We start from the raw sequence: 21,020 nt of genomic DNA, 5'->3' as shown, positions 1-21,020 counted from the left end.
GGGTCGGTCTTCGCAGTCGATAGTCTGATACGGGCTTTATGCACATCGCGCACACGCTTCTGGCGCAATTTAGACGCGACACCGCGCGATTGCTCGATCGAGCGAGTTGGGCAGCCACGGAAGACTGCTGTCAAAACATAAAATCCACTCGATAGGATAGATGCGATCAGTGAACCGATCACTGAATTATAGATGCGTTTCTGAGTCCGTAAGAACTATAATTACCTATATTTTTTTTTGTTAAATGTGGATACGATACCTTCACTTTTCCATCGTTTTGCAGTCATAGATTATTGTACCGTTATGAGACAGCGAATGTAAATTAATGCCCTTATTTATTCACGGTAAGAAAAAATATTTTAGTCAATACTTAACAAAATAAATCATGAACTTTTTCGTTTACTTTCCCATTTATATTTTCTTAGATATACTTAGATTTAGATCTTTCCCTATTCTGATGACATTATCTTATGACATTATTCATTATATTGTCAGCAATAAATCAAGCGATCTATCACTAAAAAACTTTTATCTACTTGGTAGATATATCATAGATTTCACACAATAACATTTTGATTACGTTGTAAATATGATTCCTCACGCCCGCGCCGCACATATCGAATATTGATTACAAGATTACGATTCCTATACCATTTCTAGGTTGTAGTTTCCCTTCAGTTATCGGTGAGCATGGCTATATTAAAGTTTATAATCTTGTCTACAGACAAGGTTAACGAACGCTCAAATAATTTTGTGAAGCAATCTTATGTCACAAAGCAAGTGCGAGATACGAAAAGGCGCTCATTATATCTTTTTTTAAAATTAAATTTATTATACATTAATGCGAGATACGAAAGCGCTCATTATATCTTTTTTTAAATTAAATTCACATTAATCGCAAAATCGCGATAGCGATGTAGAGGAAAGTCTGGAAAGATTAAGGCTACTTAAGTAATTAAAGCTATTTAAGTAATTAAATAAAATCAGAAGAATTCCTCGTCGCGATTTACATATTGCTCTGGCGATAAAAAAAATTTTTAAAGCAACTTATTTGTGCGGATCGTTAAGTCGTGATTTACGTAACGCGGTCGTAGAGCTGTTTCGTCGATCGTTCTTGCACGACACGAATTCAATTCGATCGTACCGGAGCGCGCGGATGGATCGCCACGTTAATCGTCGCCAATTTAAATGCTTGACCGACGAGCGATTAGAATGTCTGCCGCGGACAAGGTGAATTACTATAGATCCCGTTATTGACTGGCGACGCTGCTGGGGAGATTACGCACATCCTACGCACGTCTACGCGCCGTTCAATTTGCATGTGCGCGCGGAACGACCTAGCCGATGGCAACGCATAAACGCGTCGTAAAAGAAGGAGAGACTTAGAGGCTGAACGTAAACCGATCCGCAACTGCTTTCATACAGATTCAGGAAAGGCAAACACGTAGCAGAATTTGTTTCGACTATAGACGCACACAAACCATGATTTAACGTTCATTTATGACAATGTTGCGACACGCGAGGCATTTAGCACGAAGGCAATTTTCTATCGAAATTCAAAAGCCACGTGTGTGTGAAACTAAATCCGCTACGTTTAGAAGATATTTCTTTTTTTACTGTTTTTATCCAATAGTTGTGAGAATGTATAATAAATCGGTAAGCCGGGTAACGCAACAGGATATGGTTGGCTCTTTGTAGTGCAGTCAGCACGTCCCGCAACGATAAAAATTGTTTAAACACGTAAGCTTCAATTCTCTTCAAGGATACAAAACTAGACCGGCGATGTTTCAAAACAACTTACGATCAATTACAATCAATTTGTAAATATACGCTCAACGAGCTCGAATTTCGCTGACTCGATAAAAAATCGCGTAGCATTACGATAGTGAATGTGATTATCGAAAAAAAAAGAGAAAAAAAGATCAAGTTGAGCGAAGTTTAATCGCACAAATTTTGCTAAACATATATTGGATTTTTTATTACAGTATTTCTGAACGAATCGTTTTCACCGTTCATCTTTATTGCATAAATTTTTAAATAAATTTTCTCGTCATAAAAATAAAATAATAATACATCTATTATTTTAGATAAAACATTTATCTTCTTCTTATTATTAATTCTTATTATTAACCGCGAGGGAGAAGTGTATTTTCCACACTTTATGATAATATCTAATTCACATAATTCGTATGACGATATCTAATTTATCCTTTAGATAAAAAAATAATAATTATTGTACGTAGTATACGGTATTAATAATTGCAGTGATTAAAAAGTAATATCTGTACTATATAATTCTACGAACAAGCTCGCACTTATATTCACACGAGCCTTGAAAACAAATTTTTTTTTCTCTCTCAAATTCGATTCAACTCGCGATGTATAAATATTTTGCACGTTAAATCTCACGTTGAAATATAATAGCGATCAAACATTGGACACGTTGGCGACGCGTTATAATTGCTTAAAGCTTAAATGTTGCGTCTACCGTCTCTCATTTTCACAATTTGTTAGATTGATATATTATTATGGTATCGCGTACATTTCACGTATTATTCTATCCAACGAAACATCTCCATTGTTATTATATCATAAAAAATGTTAACAGTAAACTTTGCTTACAATGCTCCCAAGTAATTTAACGCAATATATAGGATTATAAAAAACCATTTTCTTTTTGTTATACTTTTTAATACGTATACAAATAAATTATTCAATCAAAATTAAAAATAATTATTCAACGAAAATTAAAAAAAGTCTGTATGCTACCAACGTTTTAATATACCGTCCTCATGTACAAGATTATATACGCAACGCATGTTTTTATTAATCGTGATTCCGTGCACGTCAAAACGCCGAGTCTGCAGTAATGTCCTTTCAGGTCTGCAAAAATCTCCGATTAATTACCGTGATAGCAATTTTCGTGGAATATACTTTGCGCACCCGGCGCAAATTTCCCATCATTTTAGTTGCGGTAAATTGTAATGTCTTGAACCGAACGAAAAGAGCAGTATACACGGTTAACCCCGAAGGATGTCATTCGGTCGGGTATTCGGTGTCACTCGGTATAAAAGTCGGGGCGAGTAACACGCAACCCGCCCAGCAATGTACACCTCATCGCGGATATTTACGAACATCGCATCGAGTTATTATTTAATAGTCATGCATTAGATATGCGTTTAGCTAACAAGTAGATAATGCCGGTATTCATTGTACTTTAATAAACACATAGCACGCAAAATTTTAATTTGTTTCACGAAACATCAGGAATTGCACTTGAGGCAGTAATTAGAATGTATATCGTTACAGATTAACGTAGTTGTGAAAGCTTTTGATAATTCAAATGTAAAAGAACGCTAAGTGAATGAAAATTTGTATTGCGAATCGAAGTGCCTGGATTCAGTTTATTCTTTATTCGATCTAATTTGCTAAAAATATAAGAAAAATCTATATTTTTGAAACTAAAAAATAAATGTATGGAAGCAAGCAAAAATGTTCGTCTACATAAAAAAAAAATCCATGTTTTCGAAATTTTTCTCTTGTAATAATTTCTTCAGCAGAGAGGATATTTGGATCTTGATAAAAGAAATTAAAATTTTAAATAAAATAAGAAAAAGATCATTAAAATAAAAGCTTTTTTAGTTACCAATACAGCAATGTTTCATTTAGAGATTACTTTTCACCAATACGCGAGTATCACGAGTATCAATAAAAACGAATAACATGCGATAAGCCTAAACGTTTGAATCTTTCAGTATTATCTAACATGCGAATAATAAACGAGACGTAAATGAGAGACGCGGTACAATCGCGTTCATCGAATGCGCGCGTAATACATTGCATAATGCCCGCATATACCCACACATGCTGCTCTACCTCTCGCAATTAACGGACACGAGCGTGCTCGTTACGTGCGTCGCGTCACGCGGTTAATTGTCGCGCGCGCAAGCGTCAAGTCACGCGTAAATTACGCGTCGCGATCCTTTTATTACCGCGATCCCGACCGCTATTGTCTAACGTGTGTCTAAAGTCTCGGATGTGGGTATGTAGGTATGCCCGGTGGCACGTTTACGCGAAAGAAAGAAAAAGAAAAACGGCGCGCGGTCGTTCACGTCGTGTGCGAGACGGAAGAGAATAATCGTTCGCGTGTTCCTCGGAGTGATACTTTGTTGACGTTGTATCAAGTTAAGTAATTTCCAATTTATTTATACCGTTCACCCACGCGCGCGCGCGCCGGGTACAACTATACGTTTGCAGGCGCTAAAATACCACCAACGAACATAAATACGCGACACTTGAATGTATTTTAACAGCGAAGAATAACACCAGTCCCGAAATAAATCACAACAGGATAAGAATTTTTAATCTTATCTGTGTGATCTTCTTCTTATTTCAAGACGAACAAAAGAGAGATATTAGGTTTCGGTTTCTTGTACAGCGCTATTTTTTGTAATCTTTGCCACCTGCTTTTGCGACAGAAACCAGCATCAAACCATCATTCCCCACGAATGCATAATGTGAAATAATGAAATATTCCATTCTATTTGTCCATTTGCATTTTCGCGAAACGTAAAACTCGTAAATCGACGTTGACTCACACTCTGGTTACGTCGTTACGGTAATTTACAAATTTATTATGCAAATGGTACACCGTCACCTTTCCACGAGCAATCTATTATTATCATAGTTTTGTAGGAGACGTGGAAATAGGTCTGACGCTCTCTTGAGAGGTGCCTCAGAAAGTACTTAAGTACGAGGATCATAAACGAGCGCTTTTTTTTCTTACGGGTCGCGATAGCGTGAGAGGAAAGCTACGCGGCGTCAGGCCGTGCATTACCCTCGCGGCCGAGCTCGCGGCCTTGCATAACGATATTAACATAAAATTCAGGACTCCTCGCTCGCGTGTCTCATTACGACTCCTTGTTCCCGCGCGGAAAAAGTTTCTCACGAGGAACGTACCTACGTCTCCTTCGATAAGCCATTCGGTCTTGTAAGGGTCGCTCTCTTTGCCCCGATTTTCCAGCGCGGCCTTACGCGGAAAGGTTTATTACTCGCGGGACAAGTATTCGCCCGTTAAATCGTGTTTGTCGGCGAAGTGAAACTTTGCACGACGCACAGAGTGAACCGTAAAATAATACAAAGTGAATCGTAAAGCACGCATTTTATCTCGACGTGTTTCAACGGAAAGGAGAGAAGAAAATCTCGAGGTTCTATTACGATGAAGTTTTTTTTATATCCTTTAAAATCGTCGTTCGCTAAAAGCATATCAGGTAATACATGCAAAAATTTGGAAGATTTAACTTCGTACTTCTATTAAAATTTTTTCCATTCATCAGGAGTTACAACAGAATTTGTTAGGGTAAACTTGGGTAAGATGGCTATACAGGAAAGATGGCCAACATATGTTCTTTCAATCTCGCCATGAAACATCGAATAATGAACATGATTGGCCATCTTTCCTGTATGGCCATCCTATAATACCCGAGTTTACCCTATATAGATAAGACGAAAGTATTGATACAAGTAATATCGATAAACATAGGATGATATTATCATTTTATGAACTCAAGGTAACAATATTTATATACATATATAGAACGCTGGCTATTTGTCGAATATATTCTTAGATGCTGTACGAGTTTCTGCGCGAGACTTGAAGATGCAAAATAAGCGTTAATCTCGAAAGCATCGACGGCATTAAATCGTATTGCAACTAAAGTATACAATAAAATGAAGACGTAGCGCAGAAATAAGAGGAACGAGTTTCCTGCTGCGAGAGCAATAAGATATGCAGAGACGATAGCATATGTGCGGAGAATTCCTAAGATATGCCTTCAAGAGAAATGTGTTGAAATAACACTTCGGTTGTATCTTAAGCGTATAATCTTTGATTAAAATTTGTATTTTATTTCATATATATTTAACGATTATTTAATAATTTTCCTGAAATTTTCGACACGTTAATCTTGAATAGACGATATAGATGTGGTGCGGATTAGTCAAAAACATGCCAATTTGCAGTATGGTTATATCGTATCATCTATTTATGACAAAAATAAACAAATATTTTATAAACGTTTCCAACAGTATTCAAGAATAAAAGAAGCGATATAAACTCCATGACATTCTTGACAAATAAAATTCCTCCGACAGGTCAAATTAATTAAACGCAAACGTATAAAGATAAAAAGAATAGCATTCTAATTATGCATTTGAAGTTAAGACTCCTGTTAATCTCGATCTTTGCCGCGTGACTCAAATTTTTCGCCTTTCTCGAGGCACGACGAACGCGCGACTAAATTCCCGTCTGGATCGTTGATCCAGGAGCAATGCCCGCGCTTTTCCAACCGCGGCGGGACTCATTCCGCCGATAACTCGCGGAAAGGAATTCCGCGTCGCGCATAACGCGCGATCGGTTATTCCAGCGTTTCCATCAATCCGACACGGTGTAGGAACACTGAAATAAATCCAGAGAGAACATGACGCAGCGTCCGTGGTGCGATCCAGGAAATATCAACTCTCCCGAGACGAATAGCGAGATCGTGTAAGAACAGAATGGGCAATATAAAACAGAGTGCTCCAGAGCTGTCGGCGTTCCCTTTATGTATATGAATTTCTCGGCCAATGTCGTAGATTTCTCCTTAATAGGAATGTTATGACACGCATCAGCACTCACGATAGATTAAAAAACCATGGAAATTGAAAAGAGTCCAATTTCAGAAACAAGAATAGCGAGACCCCATTTTGTGAATAATTTCAAGTTTAACAAAAGTTCAATTTGAGTTACCATTCAACATTTAATATTAATTGGTTAAGCAACAACGCGGTCAAAAAAAGCTTAATATTTTGGCAGAAAATACAGATTGCATCAAAATATACAAATATTTTTTTTCGAAATATTCTGCGATGTTTTTCATGGTTTATTTTTTGCGTCTGCTGTATCAGGGAGCAAGTGTCCGGTGGAATTGTTCACCAACGTTTTTCCCATGGTGCACGGTAGATTAACTTGGTCGACGAGGCGCTCGAAAATCATTGCCGGCCCGCGGACAAGATACTTTTACTTACAAATTGGTATTTTATCGGTGTTGGTAATAGAATGCCTCCCATCGCGACGTCACGTCAATGCGCGATCGCGTGAGAAAGTCGCGAATGAAGTAAAACGCCTGATGATTGGGATGAAAATAATTGCATCTTTTACGATTTAATGGAAACTATTGAAAATTCCGCAAGAATCGCTAAACCTAATTAGGCACGATTATTACAGAGATTAGCTGCTCGCGAAATGTATTTATAGAAAATGTGATTACATTTCTGGTTGATATATGTTACGAAAGTAGTATTGGTATTGATTTGAATTAACGCTAAGGTCGCTAGCTATATAATAGAAATATTGTCAACCAAGGTACAATATTTACAAATTGTTACAAGCAATCCTGGAGGATTCATATTATTTATCAAAATAGAAAAGACGTAAAAACAAAAAGAAACGGATTTAATTATATTATTATAAATATTAAGATTAAGAAAATGTGAAAAGAGAAATAGAAATATCCGGTTGAAAAAAATGCATACAATCGTGAATTATATCGGTGAGAGAAACAGTAATATATATTATAAAAATTGATGAAATACTGCGACACGAAATATTAATTATCGTGGACATTTGCGAATATAATTTTAGGAAAAATTGTCGATAAATAACTTATTGTAATTTAAATATTACTCAAATATAATTTATTTTTCCGGTGAAAAAGCATTTTAACCAGCTAATTGACATTGACATTCAGACCTGTTTTAATCTCGTGAGCTGTTTTGCAAATTCGCTGTTTTCGCGTTAATATTTCCGCTTAAAATCGCTTCGTGTATATTACCCTGTCCGGGGGTGATATACGGTAGCTACGCGAAATATCGTTGCGCTCCCGGTATCAATATCAATATTTATACATTTGCGTTCGGCGGAACACGATGCTAAATCCCGCGATACGTTATCGGTGCGGCGAACGTCTATATTACAACATGTATGCATCGTGCGTTATTGCGGTTCAACCATTTCCCGTACGTTACGTACATAACCTTGCATCTTTTATAAACGACGCTTTGTTCGCTTATCTGCCTGCCGTCGATCGGTACTTCGATAACAGATTAAATCGAAGTTACTCTGCACGAAAAAGTCTTAATTTCCTGTTACTGCGCAGTTCGACACGACGCGCGTGCAATGTTCGATATTTTAGCGCTGATAAATTATTATACGTCGCGCATAATCTTAAGATATAGATATCCCAGACGCGTTTAAAGTGCCTGATAAAATGATACAGAGCAAAAAATGCATGTCCTATTACAATTTCAAATGAAATATAAAATCTACATGGATATTATAATAACCGCGGGGATCAACAGTTATCAAATTGTGCGCAAAGATCGTGTAATGTCTAATTAAATGTATGTAGGTATACCAAGAGATTAAATGATATTTCGAAAACAAGACAATCCTGGGAATTCCAGGTCTGCAGGAATGGAGGCTGAGAGTTTTTCATGTTAATAGGGCCGTACAAAGCACGTGACTAACTTTCATTTTTACGCATATAAGAATATAATCTTTAAATATATATAGATATCCCTATACAAAAGGTACATATCGTAGAGATCTATAGAATAATATTAATAAATTTTTTTCCAAAGATACACAATCTTTTCTCTCTTATATTACCCGTGGGCGAGAAATGTTTCCGTCAGCAGGGCGCGTGTAAGCGGAATGAATCCGGCGTTTCTGGCGCCGCGGCGCGCTGAGAGGCGTGAAACCGACATTTGTCATCACGAGCTAAAAATATATTACGTGATGGCATGGATTAGAGCCTCTCTCTTTCTCCCCACTGCAAGAAAAAAAAGTTTCCTCGGACCACGTGGGAGTTGGACGGGCGCATTGTGCGTCCGATCTCGCGCGAATGCTTCGCGAGGCAGATTTTCTCACGCCGCGCGAGCGATCTTGAAAGTAATATTACGCTGTGCGCTTTTTGATTTAGTAAGGTAGCTGGGTCACGATCCGCGAATAATGGCGGTGCTACGCTGATTAGATTAGACACAGATATAACACTGCACTTTATCGGTATAAATGAGAAGATCGGTAAGAGATAATAAGGAGAGCTGATAAGGTCCTTCGTATTGGCATCGATACGATGATTTGAATAGATAACTGCATGGGTTTTTACTGTTTTTAGGTGGCTTTGAAGTTATTTCCGATTGACACGTTACGATTTCTTATTTACTATTTTGCTAATCTCTGCTGATAAATTTGTTCTACCTTTAATATTTTCATTGAAACGCGTAAAATAGAAGAATTCAAAATTGGATTACCATTGCTTTACTAGCATATATATATGATAAAGATGCCAGGATTTCACGTTCTCTTAACTTGTTCGATTAATATTTTCGCTGTTTATATATATTAAAGATATGTCTATAGGTTTTTCATATATTTTTATTTCGCATCAATTAAATTGTTTATCTTTAAAATCTCTTGAAGTGGAAACTATCTTATTTCAAATTATTTGTATCTTTATATATACTATTTACATTAAATTGATATAATTTTGTAAAAATTCTATCTTCTATGAGACACGTTCATGATGGAATTTTTTTGTTGTAAAAACTAATGCGATTGCAAAAATAAAAAAACAAAAACATACGAACAATTATGTTTAAATGTTTTGATGTTGATATTGACTTGACTTAAATTGTGATACAACTTTTCTCTCTGTGAAACCTGTTCGAGTGAAGCGTCGCCCGGAAAAACTGCATAATTAAAAGTTCACTCACCTTATGATGTCGTGGCGTCCTCGAGAGGTTGCTGCGTCCGTTGATGAGAACATTGTCGTTGAGAAACGACACGTCGCAGGGCGACGGTGGACCCCCGGAGATTTCCCACTCGGCGTCGTCGGTCGTAGATGCGTCTAAAGTAGCATCAAGCACTATAATGCTACCATCACCAACCTGTAAAAAAACGATAATGATAGCAGAATATGATGAGTTTTGAAAAAATGCTATCATACAGAAACATCATAATAACTTAAAAAAGACAGACAAGATGTAATGATGTCCCAAATATATTTTAAAACATTATACATATCTTCTCTTCATGTTGTATTAGAGAACATGAAAATTTATGAAATTATTTCCCGCATATATGATATAATAAAATGAATTAGTAAAAAATATTAAACTTTGCTTTAAAAAAATTATTTAGTAATACGTTAATATTTAGCTTCACATCTGTGTTTAAATTAAATTAAAATCTAGTTAAATAAATATTTATTACAAAATTCATCTGCGATTAACACTATCATTGCAATTTTTAAATCGGTATGCAATTTCGATAAACGAAAATGAATATACACAAGATACAACATTTATACTCTCAGTAAAGTAATTTTACTTTCTTGGTTGTTCAATTCTCAATTTGACAAAGATTTCACGGAAATATACGGTAAACGCCTCCGTTATCCTGATTTTCAGCGCTACTGTAAACAGAGTTTTTAACGTTGTTTGAGCAAAATCGACTTTTTCGCGAGTCACACACGTAAATCTTTCCTGCTTGCGAATGTAACATTCTGATAGACATAGGGACGTGCGTTCGCGTTAGACTCGAGCGCAAATAAGCGCACGTGCAAATACGCAATCCTTTACGACCCGAGAAACTCCCGCGGCGATTCGGGAAAGTTTTCCGCGTGGAAATTATGAGGGTCGAAAAAACGCACCTTTTCCTAACCCACATTTTAAAGTTAACGTCAATTACGCGAGACTGGCAGCGACTAATTTGCAGTTCGCGTGTGTTTGACGCAAACAGATTCATCAAGCTTATTTCGCTCGTGCATGGATATCGACAGTAATATTCTTCGCTGAATTTTATTTTACGTTTTAAAGATTAATGTTTAAAATTTCACATAAAAATTGCACAATAAATAATTTTTTTTTTTTATCTCAAGAATGAAATATTGTTTAATCAAATTGGAGTTTAATCGAATTGGATATTTTAGCTATTTTAATTCTTAAAATTACTTATTGTTAGATTAATTAACCATTGTCTTCAAATCTTTGAAGACAACACTAATTATTTTAAAAACGTAATTATAAAAACATAGAAATTGCAAAATAAAAGTATATAAATACTGGGAATTTCTTTTCTTTACTTCTTGGAAGTATAAGGACCGTAAAGCGAAGACATCCTTTATTTATTTTTCTGCAGAAAATAAGGAGACTGAAGAACTCTCTCGTTTTCCAACCGAGCATAAAATGTGTCATCACAGTTAAAAAAAAAAAAATTCTTGAAAAAAATATTTTCGTTGCATGTACAATCGAGCAAAGTAAATTACAGTCTGCAAGTCTGTTTTCTCCACGTACCAATTGCAAATTATCCTCGAAACGATCTTCGGAGGGGGCGGGAGGGTAGGGAAGAGGACCTGTCCTGCGATGTTATTTTTCTCCTTTTGTTAACAATGGAGATATTAACTGTGGACGATTCGATCGTGCTTTTCGAGCGTGCCGTGACGACGGTTATACATTCACGCGAGACGTCAGTCGGTCATTACGGTTACCGCCTTTCATGACTCTCGTGAATGGGCATCCTGCCGAGTCGAAGAAAAGAGGGAAACGCGAAACGCGTGAGTGATACAAGGTAATATGGATAAACACTCGGTTCGCATCGAGCCGTCCTTCGAGGGAGGGTCGAGTAGGCTCGTTCGCGAAACAGGATATGCGAAAGAAATGCCATAACTTTGTCGCGCGGACTTTAGAATTATCTGACATCTGTCGTCCGCGCGGACATGTGTTTCTCGTTCCTTCAAGAAACGTCACATTTATTCTTACGTGCAGTGGTATTTTCGAAATATTAAAATTACGATAAAAATGTTAAGCTGTGAAGAACAATAAATATAAATATAATTAATAAAAAATATATTATATTGTTGGATGACCATTAATCTTTTGGGAAATATACTTTTTAAATACAGATATTTGATTTTTAAATAAAAATGTATTCGTTGCGCGTAACGTTGATATAAAAAAATCGGTAATGGCAATAAATAGTAATTATTTTTGAGATGTCAAGTTTGCTTACCATACTATCATGTAATTTTATTTATTATATTAGTGTACAAATACCTTTACTCATTTTCAATATTTTACACGTTTTTGTGACAATATATAATAATAATAAATGATATTCCTTGCGCGAAACTTTCGGTAAATTCCATGGCACGTTCACGCGGCGGAGATCCGCGTGTGAAATCGAGTGGCCTTACATCGTGACGGGACGATCGATTTCCGGTCTACTTCCGGCGATCGCCGCAGGGGGATCGCTCGGCGATCGACGATTTTCGAAAGTGATTTTTTTTGTGGTAATTTGCCTCGCTCTTCCCTCTTTCGTGTCGCGCGACGATTTGGGTTGAACGTTCGTTAATCCAGAGAAAAATGCGGTCACGGATCATAAGACGCAAGCAGCCGCATTACGGACGAGCAACGATCGAGGACGAGCAACATAATATCTGTATTTGAATATAAAACACGGCATGCCGATGCCATGTGCCGGTGAAATGAGACGAGCGAACAAATATGCAGCGATTCCGTGTCGGAAATCTATTATTTCCTTGCCCCGATACGTACCTTGACAAAATCTGTAATTTGCGGAAGTCCTAGATAATGTTCACGCATCTAAGTAAAATGAACTCTCGGAAGTCACTTTCTCCGGAATACAGAAACTTCCGAAACGACAGAGTTTAAACAATAAAGACATTGGAATTTTTAAAACATTGACAATTTAAGAAATTGGCAATTAAGTAAACTTGGCTACTAAATTCATGTGAATAGATAATACCATTTTTTTCACGCAAAACTATTAACTGGACTATATTTGAAGAGATTTCTAATTTGTTTTGGTTATCCAAATATTTAATTTTAAAGATAGTCGCTAAGAAACTAAAATTTTTGAATGTTTATCAAATGATATGTCGGTCGAGAGAAAGTGCACAACATTTCTCCTATAGAAGATATCCTATATCTTATGAAATTTTCTGTTTGATTTGTAGTTTATCTTGTTAAGCTGCATGCTATTAATAAAGTCGCAATATCGCAATAGTAAGTAAATTAAAATATTAATCATTATATTTTAATATGTTTATTGTTCCCACTCAGCAATTTTGTGAGTTGGGGGCACAAGGAAAAAGATTTATTAACTTAAGGGGATCCTAAAGCCGTCTGTAATAATACCGGCTTTTTTTCTTAGCACTAATCTTTTACGTGGCTTTATAGAAATGCAAAGTTCTTGTCTGGAATTAAAGTACGCATCAAAATCTAGGTCATGGTGGTCGACGTTATATCGAAAACGAGAAAAAATTAATATTTTTGTTAATTTTTGGTATACGTGACGACAATATTTGCTTTGTACAAAAATTCCACAATAAATATCCACAAAATTAGACCGGCATGACCTAAGGACAACAATTTAAGAACAATATCGTGCAATTAGATCTAGGATTGAAAGCCTAGAAAAAAGATTAGTTTAAATAAACTTTTATATGTGCAAAAGCACATTCAGGTTGACATTGCGTGTAGCGAGAGATGGCGCAGCACGCGAAACAAGGACAGATATAGATATATGACATAGAAAACAGGATTAGAAATGTTGACATTACCGACGTCGAGGAAGTTCAGCCTTCACTTTAGGATCCCCTTAAGCGTGTAAGTGTAAGCTTTCCGTCTGTATGTATAGATTTCATCAGTAGATTTCAGATTAGTAATTGTTCGTGATTGATTGCAGCGCGAGAAAAATACAGGGCGCTTTATTTCCTCCAGACTGTTAACTGCCGCAAATTAATGTGTCGGATTCATTACGCAGGTATAATTCCTGTGGATAAAGTATCGTGAGAAAAAAGTGTGAACTCGGCGTCTAGCGTGTAATCTCGCATTACGCCCAAGCAAATGGGCGAATTAAATCTGACAAGTTGGCATTAACGCTAATGCAGAACGACTCAAGCAAGCTGCCGATCGTTGTCGCGTATGGTAGTGATTAGTCTAAGCGGCAACAATGCTCTTCGTCTCGGTACATATTGAAATATATTATCCGCTTACGATTGAAACAGCGAGCGATGACGTTACATTACTCATAATATGTATCGTAATTATGCTCACATGTGCGTGACACCGTATCGCGGGAAGGAACTGACAACATGTATACGAGTTTTATAGAAAAGTAACGCTCAATTCGAACAAAATACCGCAAAATACTCGACTTACGGTAAGGTCAATAAACTAATAAAGGCTATTTTAAAAATATGGATACGTTGGCCCGGAAGTAGCTCCGGAAACATAAACCAAAGGTATAGATACACACATCCTCTGTAGTATTTTGACACGTTGCTAGCTCATATTATGTTGAGGTATAACACGATTTTCATCCGTGAATCTGCTAAAAGCAGGTCGGACATCGCATAGAGTAACGTAATTGTCTGGTAAATAACTATAACTTTATTTCTCGATATATATTAACCCTTTTCTTTTTTTCTAAATTTCACGTTGTAGTCTTAAATTCTCTGAAACCACTCGATAAATTATATTTATACGCTCATTAAGCGGGTAATTTTAACTATTTCTTCGCCAATTAAAATTTTTTGTCATAAAAAACTTGTTAAATACGCAATACGCAACAATAACTACGAATGTCTCGTAAGATCGGGAGTTCCAGTTCGGGAAGTAACGCGAACGTAAAATGACTGGACAAAAATGAGATGCCAGTTTGAAGAGACATCGGAAGAATGCATTAATAAAGGAGGGAAGTTGCGGCAATGAACCTGAGGATGCGGTCCCTGACTCCATGAGAAACTCCCACAGGACGGTTCTTTCCATTATTCCGGCCGCAGTAAAGTATCACTCCCGCAGGTGGACCTTGAACCTACGAGGAGAGACCATCGGTTGTCGCCTGACAGTTCGCATGTGAACGCACTCTACGAAGGAGTACGCCTTATACGCACGCGTTACGCTTGCACGTGCAGCAAGCGGATCGACGCGTAAACATCCTATACCATCCCTCCCGAGATATACGAAATAATATTTGCAATATAACCGCGTAAAAAACACGGGAAGTATGAAATCATTGGCATCATAACACGAGTTAACTAACATAAATGTATCTTAATTTGTTGTGAAGATGTATCACGAGACTTCGCAAGAATTTCAAGATTTCCATTACATCATAGTCACTGCAGTTTTTTAAACTAGACATTACGGAAGATTTAAAAAAATACTGACCGCAACCGAAACAATAGTTTGAAATCATAAACAACAGAATGTTACCGATTGCCACAGAACTAAAATTTTAGAAACATAAATGATTAATACATATTTCACAACTAAAAAAAAAGTTATGAAAAATGCAGAAAAAAATTAAATTAACTGAAAAATTATTTAGATATTAAAAATATTTAAAAAAGATACAGTAATTTTTTTTATAGTACCTAAAATATAGACATCGAACTGATTTATAAACGTACAATAGACTTGTGCGGTATTACAACGTTAAAGACAATAAAATATGACCGAAGACAAAAATATAGTGGACGCAATTTTTGATGTCCATATTTTCCAATTAATTTCTTTCTATATCTATGGCTTAAATGCAGTACTTGAACGTGCGGTATGCTGGAATTCCGGTTCTCAGAAAGCTATTCCGATCCCCTTCCAACATAATGATACATTCAGTAAAAGCAAAAAATGTTACTTACAATCAAGCACTATCGATATAAATTGTTGCGATTACGTTAACTGCAAAACATATTTTCAAAAGGCGGTTATACGATAGTGTGAGATTTGTAAAATGAGCTTTCCTAATAGATTACCCGATTGCTTAAAGTCGCAAGTCTACGACGTACGTCTAATTGAAAATTATCAGAAACTTACTGCACGGCGTAATCGTTCTCATGCGCGTACTTCCTTTCGGTTTTACCGCTCACCCCAACGCTCAACGAGCTCATTTCCTCCCTCGACCTCTGATCCGGTTCATGGTCGGTCATACTCCAAGTCTTTCAAAGTATTTAACGCTTAATCTTCAGTAATCATTTAAAAAATAACCTCCATTTTATTGTAATTACACTTATTTGTTAAAATAATTTTGATTGCTTGAGAAAGGCACTGCTACAAGCATGGAGATGAAATACTGGTCGATATATTCGAAAGTTTTATTTATTATAGAATATTTTTCATGCAATTCTGAATGCATTTAACCATTTTATAAAGAGTTTTGGCGATAAATATTATGTTTTAAATAAAATCTGTGATGTTCCGATGAACACTGAATGCTTCACGCATACTAAATTAAAGCCAGAAATTTTTTATAAATAATATCGAGAAAGGCAACGTTTGTCTTCTGCATTATAGAATGCAGAATTATAATTGCAATAAATCGTTCATTCATAGTATATTTTGTATTACGATGACCATGTTCTATATCTAGTCGCAGTCACCGGAACTACTTCCCGCCCACCCATGAACTTTATTAATGCGTGCAACGTTTCGTCAGCGAGGGATCAATTTACATGAATCATCCTAAAATACGCTTAGTCAAACCGATCAAAGTTTACTGCGGAGTCGCAGCTGACTTTGTCATCTTTCAGTTTATCGCTGCCGTATACAAAAAAATTATAAGCTTTTTACGACGTCACTGGTAAAGGCTTTAATTCATCGCGCAAGCGATGTGCCATCCTCGATTCATCTCCCGATAAATCATTCGATGTCGCGACATCGCGCATCAACTGGACAGATAATCGAAATTATTACAAGTAGCAGGCGATGCAGCTTTTATTGTTCATTGTTTGCTATATATGTTTATCTTCGTCTGTCGTAAGTCTATCTGTTACATTATCAGCTTCTTGAAGCCGTTATGTGCGTCTATCGTTTCTATATATTCGACACGAATAATTCAAACTTTATAAAGCAGATACATTATGAATCGAGTTGTTGTGAATCAACATGAAACTGCAATTAAACTGCCATTATTCGCTATACTTGAGAATGTAATGACAACATATTCTCCGCTAATCGCGATTCAAACTTTATAACATTGCGAAATCAAATACGTTGGTAAAAACACAAGCTTTCTCTATTAACATCTACAGCTTTTCGATAATATTTTATGACACGTCCTTTAATCGATCTTATGTTTAGTCTAAAATCCTAATAGTAAATTTCTTATCTTAGAGAAATCCTTAATCTTAACACCATTCTTCAGACATTAATAATTTTTCCACTATTATGCTTAAACGTTTATCATTTTTATGTTCGTATATCAAGATTTATAATGTTTATAAATCATGTATATTTTATTTAAAAAAAAATCCAAAAATTATAGAACAATTAGGTGGGGCATTTATGTATGTAGTTTTCTCGAGATATTAATAGGTGGTATAAATTTAATTTTAAAAGTACGTCGTAAATTTTAAGAAGATGCAGCCGTAAAACCGATTTCAGCAAAATTTTCGAATCTTTGTTATTCAAACCACTTTCAAAACGAGTGACGCATAACCACAACATAAATTCGCGAATTCGAAAGTATTACCTGATCATACGAGATAACACAGGATACTGACAGTAGTCCTGCTGCTGTTTCGCAGGAGTGGAGCTCGGTCAAGGTCAAACGAGGTCAGGCATCTTGAATTTCACCGGGGAAACCCTTTCACGCCCGCTCACGATGGAGAACGACGAGATTTCACCATCGCTATCGAAGTCATTGAGTGAAGTCTTGCCTCGGAGAGGAAGGGAGAGAGAGGGTATATAGTAACACGGAAATTAATTAGCTCAATTTGCGATGAGAAAAGATGTATAGCGGCAGGTGCCGAAAGGCGTGGACCATTCCGTCATCCGTCATTCGAACGCAAAATAAAAATATGCGTGGTTCCCAGATAAAGCATTTGCGGACTATCCTAATTTTACACGCTCTAGTGAATATATTTTTATATATTCCGTATTATTACGAGCTAACCCAAAGATCGAAGATCAAATTGATCTCATCATTATGTCATATTTGACTAACATGTTGACAGATAGTGACAGCCATAAAGCCGTTATGTAAAGTCGATTTTGTGATATAAAGATTGGTTCCGCATACTTCTAAATTCTATGTCATCATGCCAAAATATTTATTTATATTTTAACGTGTCCTCTTTTATTTTAAAATAAAAAATTAAAGATAAATTCTCGTAAATTTGTTAAAGCATTTAACAGAAAATATACGTAAAATTGCACGGTAAATCAGACGAATATATGCTAAGGTTATCGAATTACCGGTACTGAAGTTACGAACATTCGTACAATTTATATGGACAAGCACGCTATATATATAGTAATTACATTGTAAATTACGAATACAATCTAAAGATGCATTCTTACGAAGCACAGTTAGTTAACAAGTTAACGGCTCAGTTAGTTCAATGAATATTGTCCGAACGCGTAATGATGTTATACACAAATACAATTATTATAGATCACTGCTTTTACAAGGAAGATAATGCGGCTAATATCTCCAAGAGTGCAGGTGCGTGGCGGTTGATTACATCGCAAGTGGAATAACCGGTTCCGAGCAAAAAGAAATATCCGTTTGGATCATATTCGGCAAAATCAAAACCATAACAATGACACAGGCATTTTCTTAAATTAATAAAACAGTGAAGTACTCCAATAAATATATTAAAATTGTAATTCTATGTATAAGCTTACTCATTTAATTGTTTATCGATTTGTGTATATCAAAATTACACAATAATCCAGCAAATAAGAAAATAGTATCCTATATATAGATAAATATTATCAGTTATTACCACACACAGTTATTGTATTACATCAAATAAACAATATATTTTTTATAAGCAATTAAAGAAGCGGATTTAAATTAGCTTCCGACTCTATAATGTTACGTCAACAAATTGATCTTTAAATGTGTAACACTTGATATCAAAATACCAACAAAGTTCTTTCCCAGCACAAATATAATCTCTCTTGTATGTGTAACTGTATGGAGAAATTCAGAAATAAATATGTATTTAATAAACATAAAAACAAATCGTCTGCTGTCATGTACGTTGCGTGTCAGTACGATAGCGGCTGCAGACGTTAGATTGCAAAACGTTCGCTCGAGCGTGATATTCCTTAGAAGGCCAAGCGAAGAAGCAAACCTGAAGGATGCTAACGGACTTTGTGCTCCTCTACTGGGTGTCCCGGTTGCTACTCTAAGACGGCCATATACGAGAAGAGATCCGCGTATTATGTCGTGGAATGTTACCGATCTACTAGTTTCTCTCCCTCTTTTCCAGCACATCCGATCTCTAGTGGTTTGATCGATTAAATTTCTCGAAGCCAGAGATTTTCCATCAGCAAATTCGCTCGTGATTATTTCTTTCGGAGTAATATAGTCAATAGAAATCAAATGATTGATTTAATTTCTACGAATAAAATATACAGACCGATTTTAACAATAAATCATGATATAACAATAAGCTGCTTTAATTGGAGAACAATGTTCAGAGGAAATGCGATACGTGGCCAAAAATAGCACCGTAACCAGAATTCATCAATTAGGCGCGACAAATTATCAATATAAGCGATAAGATTAAAATTGATCTCTTTTTTGGCGGTGAAATTATCAGACGCACCGTAACATACTTATTTCATACAAAAAGTTTCTCCCTTTCACATCAACATGCACTTTAAATGAACTTAAATGTCGAGAATAGACGCGCGTTGAATTATGAGATACCGTAATAATTACCGAATAAGAGAGGATGTCAAGGATATCCTCTCTCCAAACTCAATCGCCGTAATGCAAGTATACGAAGCAAGATAGCAGTCAATGAAAATCCGTAACCGGTAACACATATCGTTAGAACTTGGCGTGAAAATGTATGACCAATTATCCAGCGTAATTTAAAACTGCTTATATGTATACTTAAATACGATTTCTCCACTTGTTATATCAAATTATTGTTAATGTCGGCATAATTTAGGATTACACGGAAAAAGAAAATTAAATTTGAAAGAAAATTTTGTAAAAGTACGGAGTGCAAAAGGAGAAGAATATGACTAGCGCTAAGGTTGACACATTGCCGATATTCAATATCAGTATCGTTTCACGGTGGGTTCTTAATTTCCGATCGATAAATCGACAACACATATGACTCATAGAAGCACGATCGCGAGTAACCCGTGTTTATAAAAGGATAAAGCGTGTGACAGCAAGTGCAATAACATTGTGCAGCCACTTTACGTCAACCGTATATACGCGAGGATTGCTTGCAATTCTTTTGTCACAAAATGCACAAGTTTAAGATAAACGTAAACTGATCGCCAGAAGCTGAATCGAGAGTGCTCGTTTTCCGACTGAATTCGCTACGGTTCGCACAAATTATACGTCATTAATCGGTCTCATGAATACACCAGAATGACGCGGTAGCTAAAATCACACACACACAATGACTTGCGAAAGAAGAAAGAAGAAAAGTGATTACTTCCGTAATCACTTTTAATCTTGTAAGTTCTATTAATATGAATTATGGTACAAGAAAGTAGATTGTAATATAGAGAAACTAAAAACTAAATTTCTCTTCGTAATAAAATAATAATAACTTTGTTTGTCGTTTTCAATAGGTTTTAATTCCCCTTCTGCCCTTTTTCAGTAATTTCATATATTTTATATGCAAGTTTCTATCATTGTGTCAAACTGTTTCCTTAAAATAATAATATCTATTCGTTTATTAATCTTCATCAATGTTTGCGCTTCAATATTTTTTATTTCAAATCTTGCACATAACAATAAGATAGAGTAATTAAATAATATTATACATATTTAGGATTTCTTAATTGATGTCTAATTATGGCATGTAAAAATAGATGTTAGATTATTTCTTGAATTTTAAAATATTATCTTTTCTTCGATTGATTATCGATTGCCTCGCAACATTTCAATTGAAATTTTTGGGTTCGTAAATTTT

The 21,020-nt window shown here is 35.9% G+C and overlaps 1 protein-coding gene and 1 long non-coding RNA gene across 2 annotated transcripts in view; one reads left to right on the top strand and one right to left on the bottom strand.

Annotated features, from left to right (window-relative positions):
- Bif (protein phosphatase 1-binding protein bifocal) overlaps positions 1 to 21,020 on the bottom strand; it is a 42,063-nt gene that overhangs the window by 9,430 nt on the left and 11,613 nt on the right. The window contains exon 2 of the mRNA XM_077412007.1: positions 9,814 to 9,987. Coding sequence (XP_077268133.1) covers positions 9,814 to 9,987 — 174 coding nt within the window. The remainder of the gene's footprint in view (positions 1 to 9,813; positions 9,988 to 21,020) is intronic.
- Positions 3,552 to 19,039, top strand: LOC143900565 (uncharacterized). Its single transcript, XR_013257826.1, has 3 exons — positions 3,552 to 4,184; positions 17,652 to 17,807; positions 18,521 to 19,039. It is a non-coding gene; the product is annotated as an uncharacterized LOC143900565 (long non-coding RNA).

This window comes from Temnothorax americanus, unplaced genomic scaffold (genome assembly GCF_048541705.1).
Source record: "Temnothorax americanus isolate GAGA-0224 unplaced genomic scaffold, ASM4854170v1 Scaffold3, whole genome shotgun sequence".
Taxonomy (NCBI): Eukaryota; Metazoa; Arthropoda; class Insecta; order Hymenoptera; family Formicidae; genus Temnothorax; species Temnothorax americanus.
Note: the sequence above shows the minus strand (reverse complement) of the source record. Positions and strands in the feature narration are given on the sequence as shown.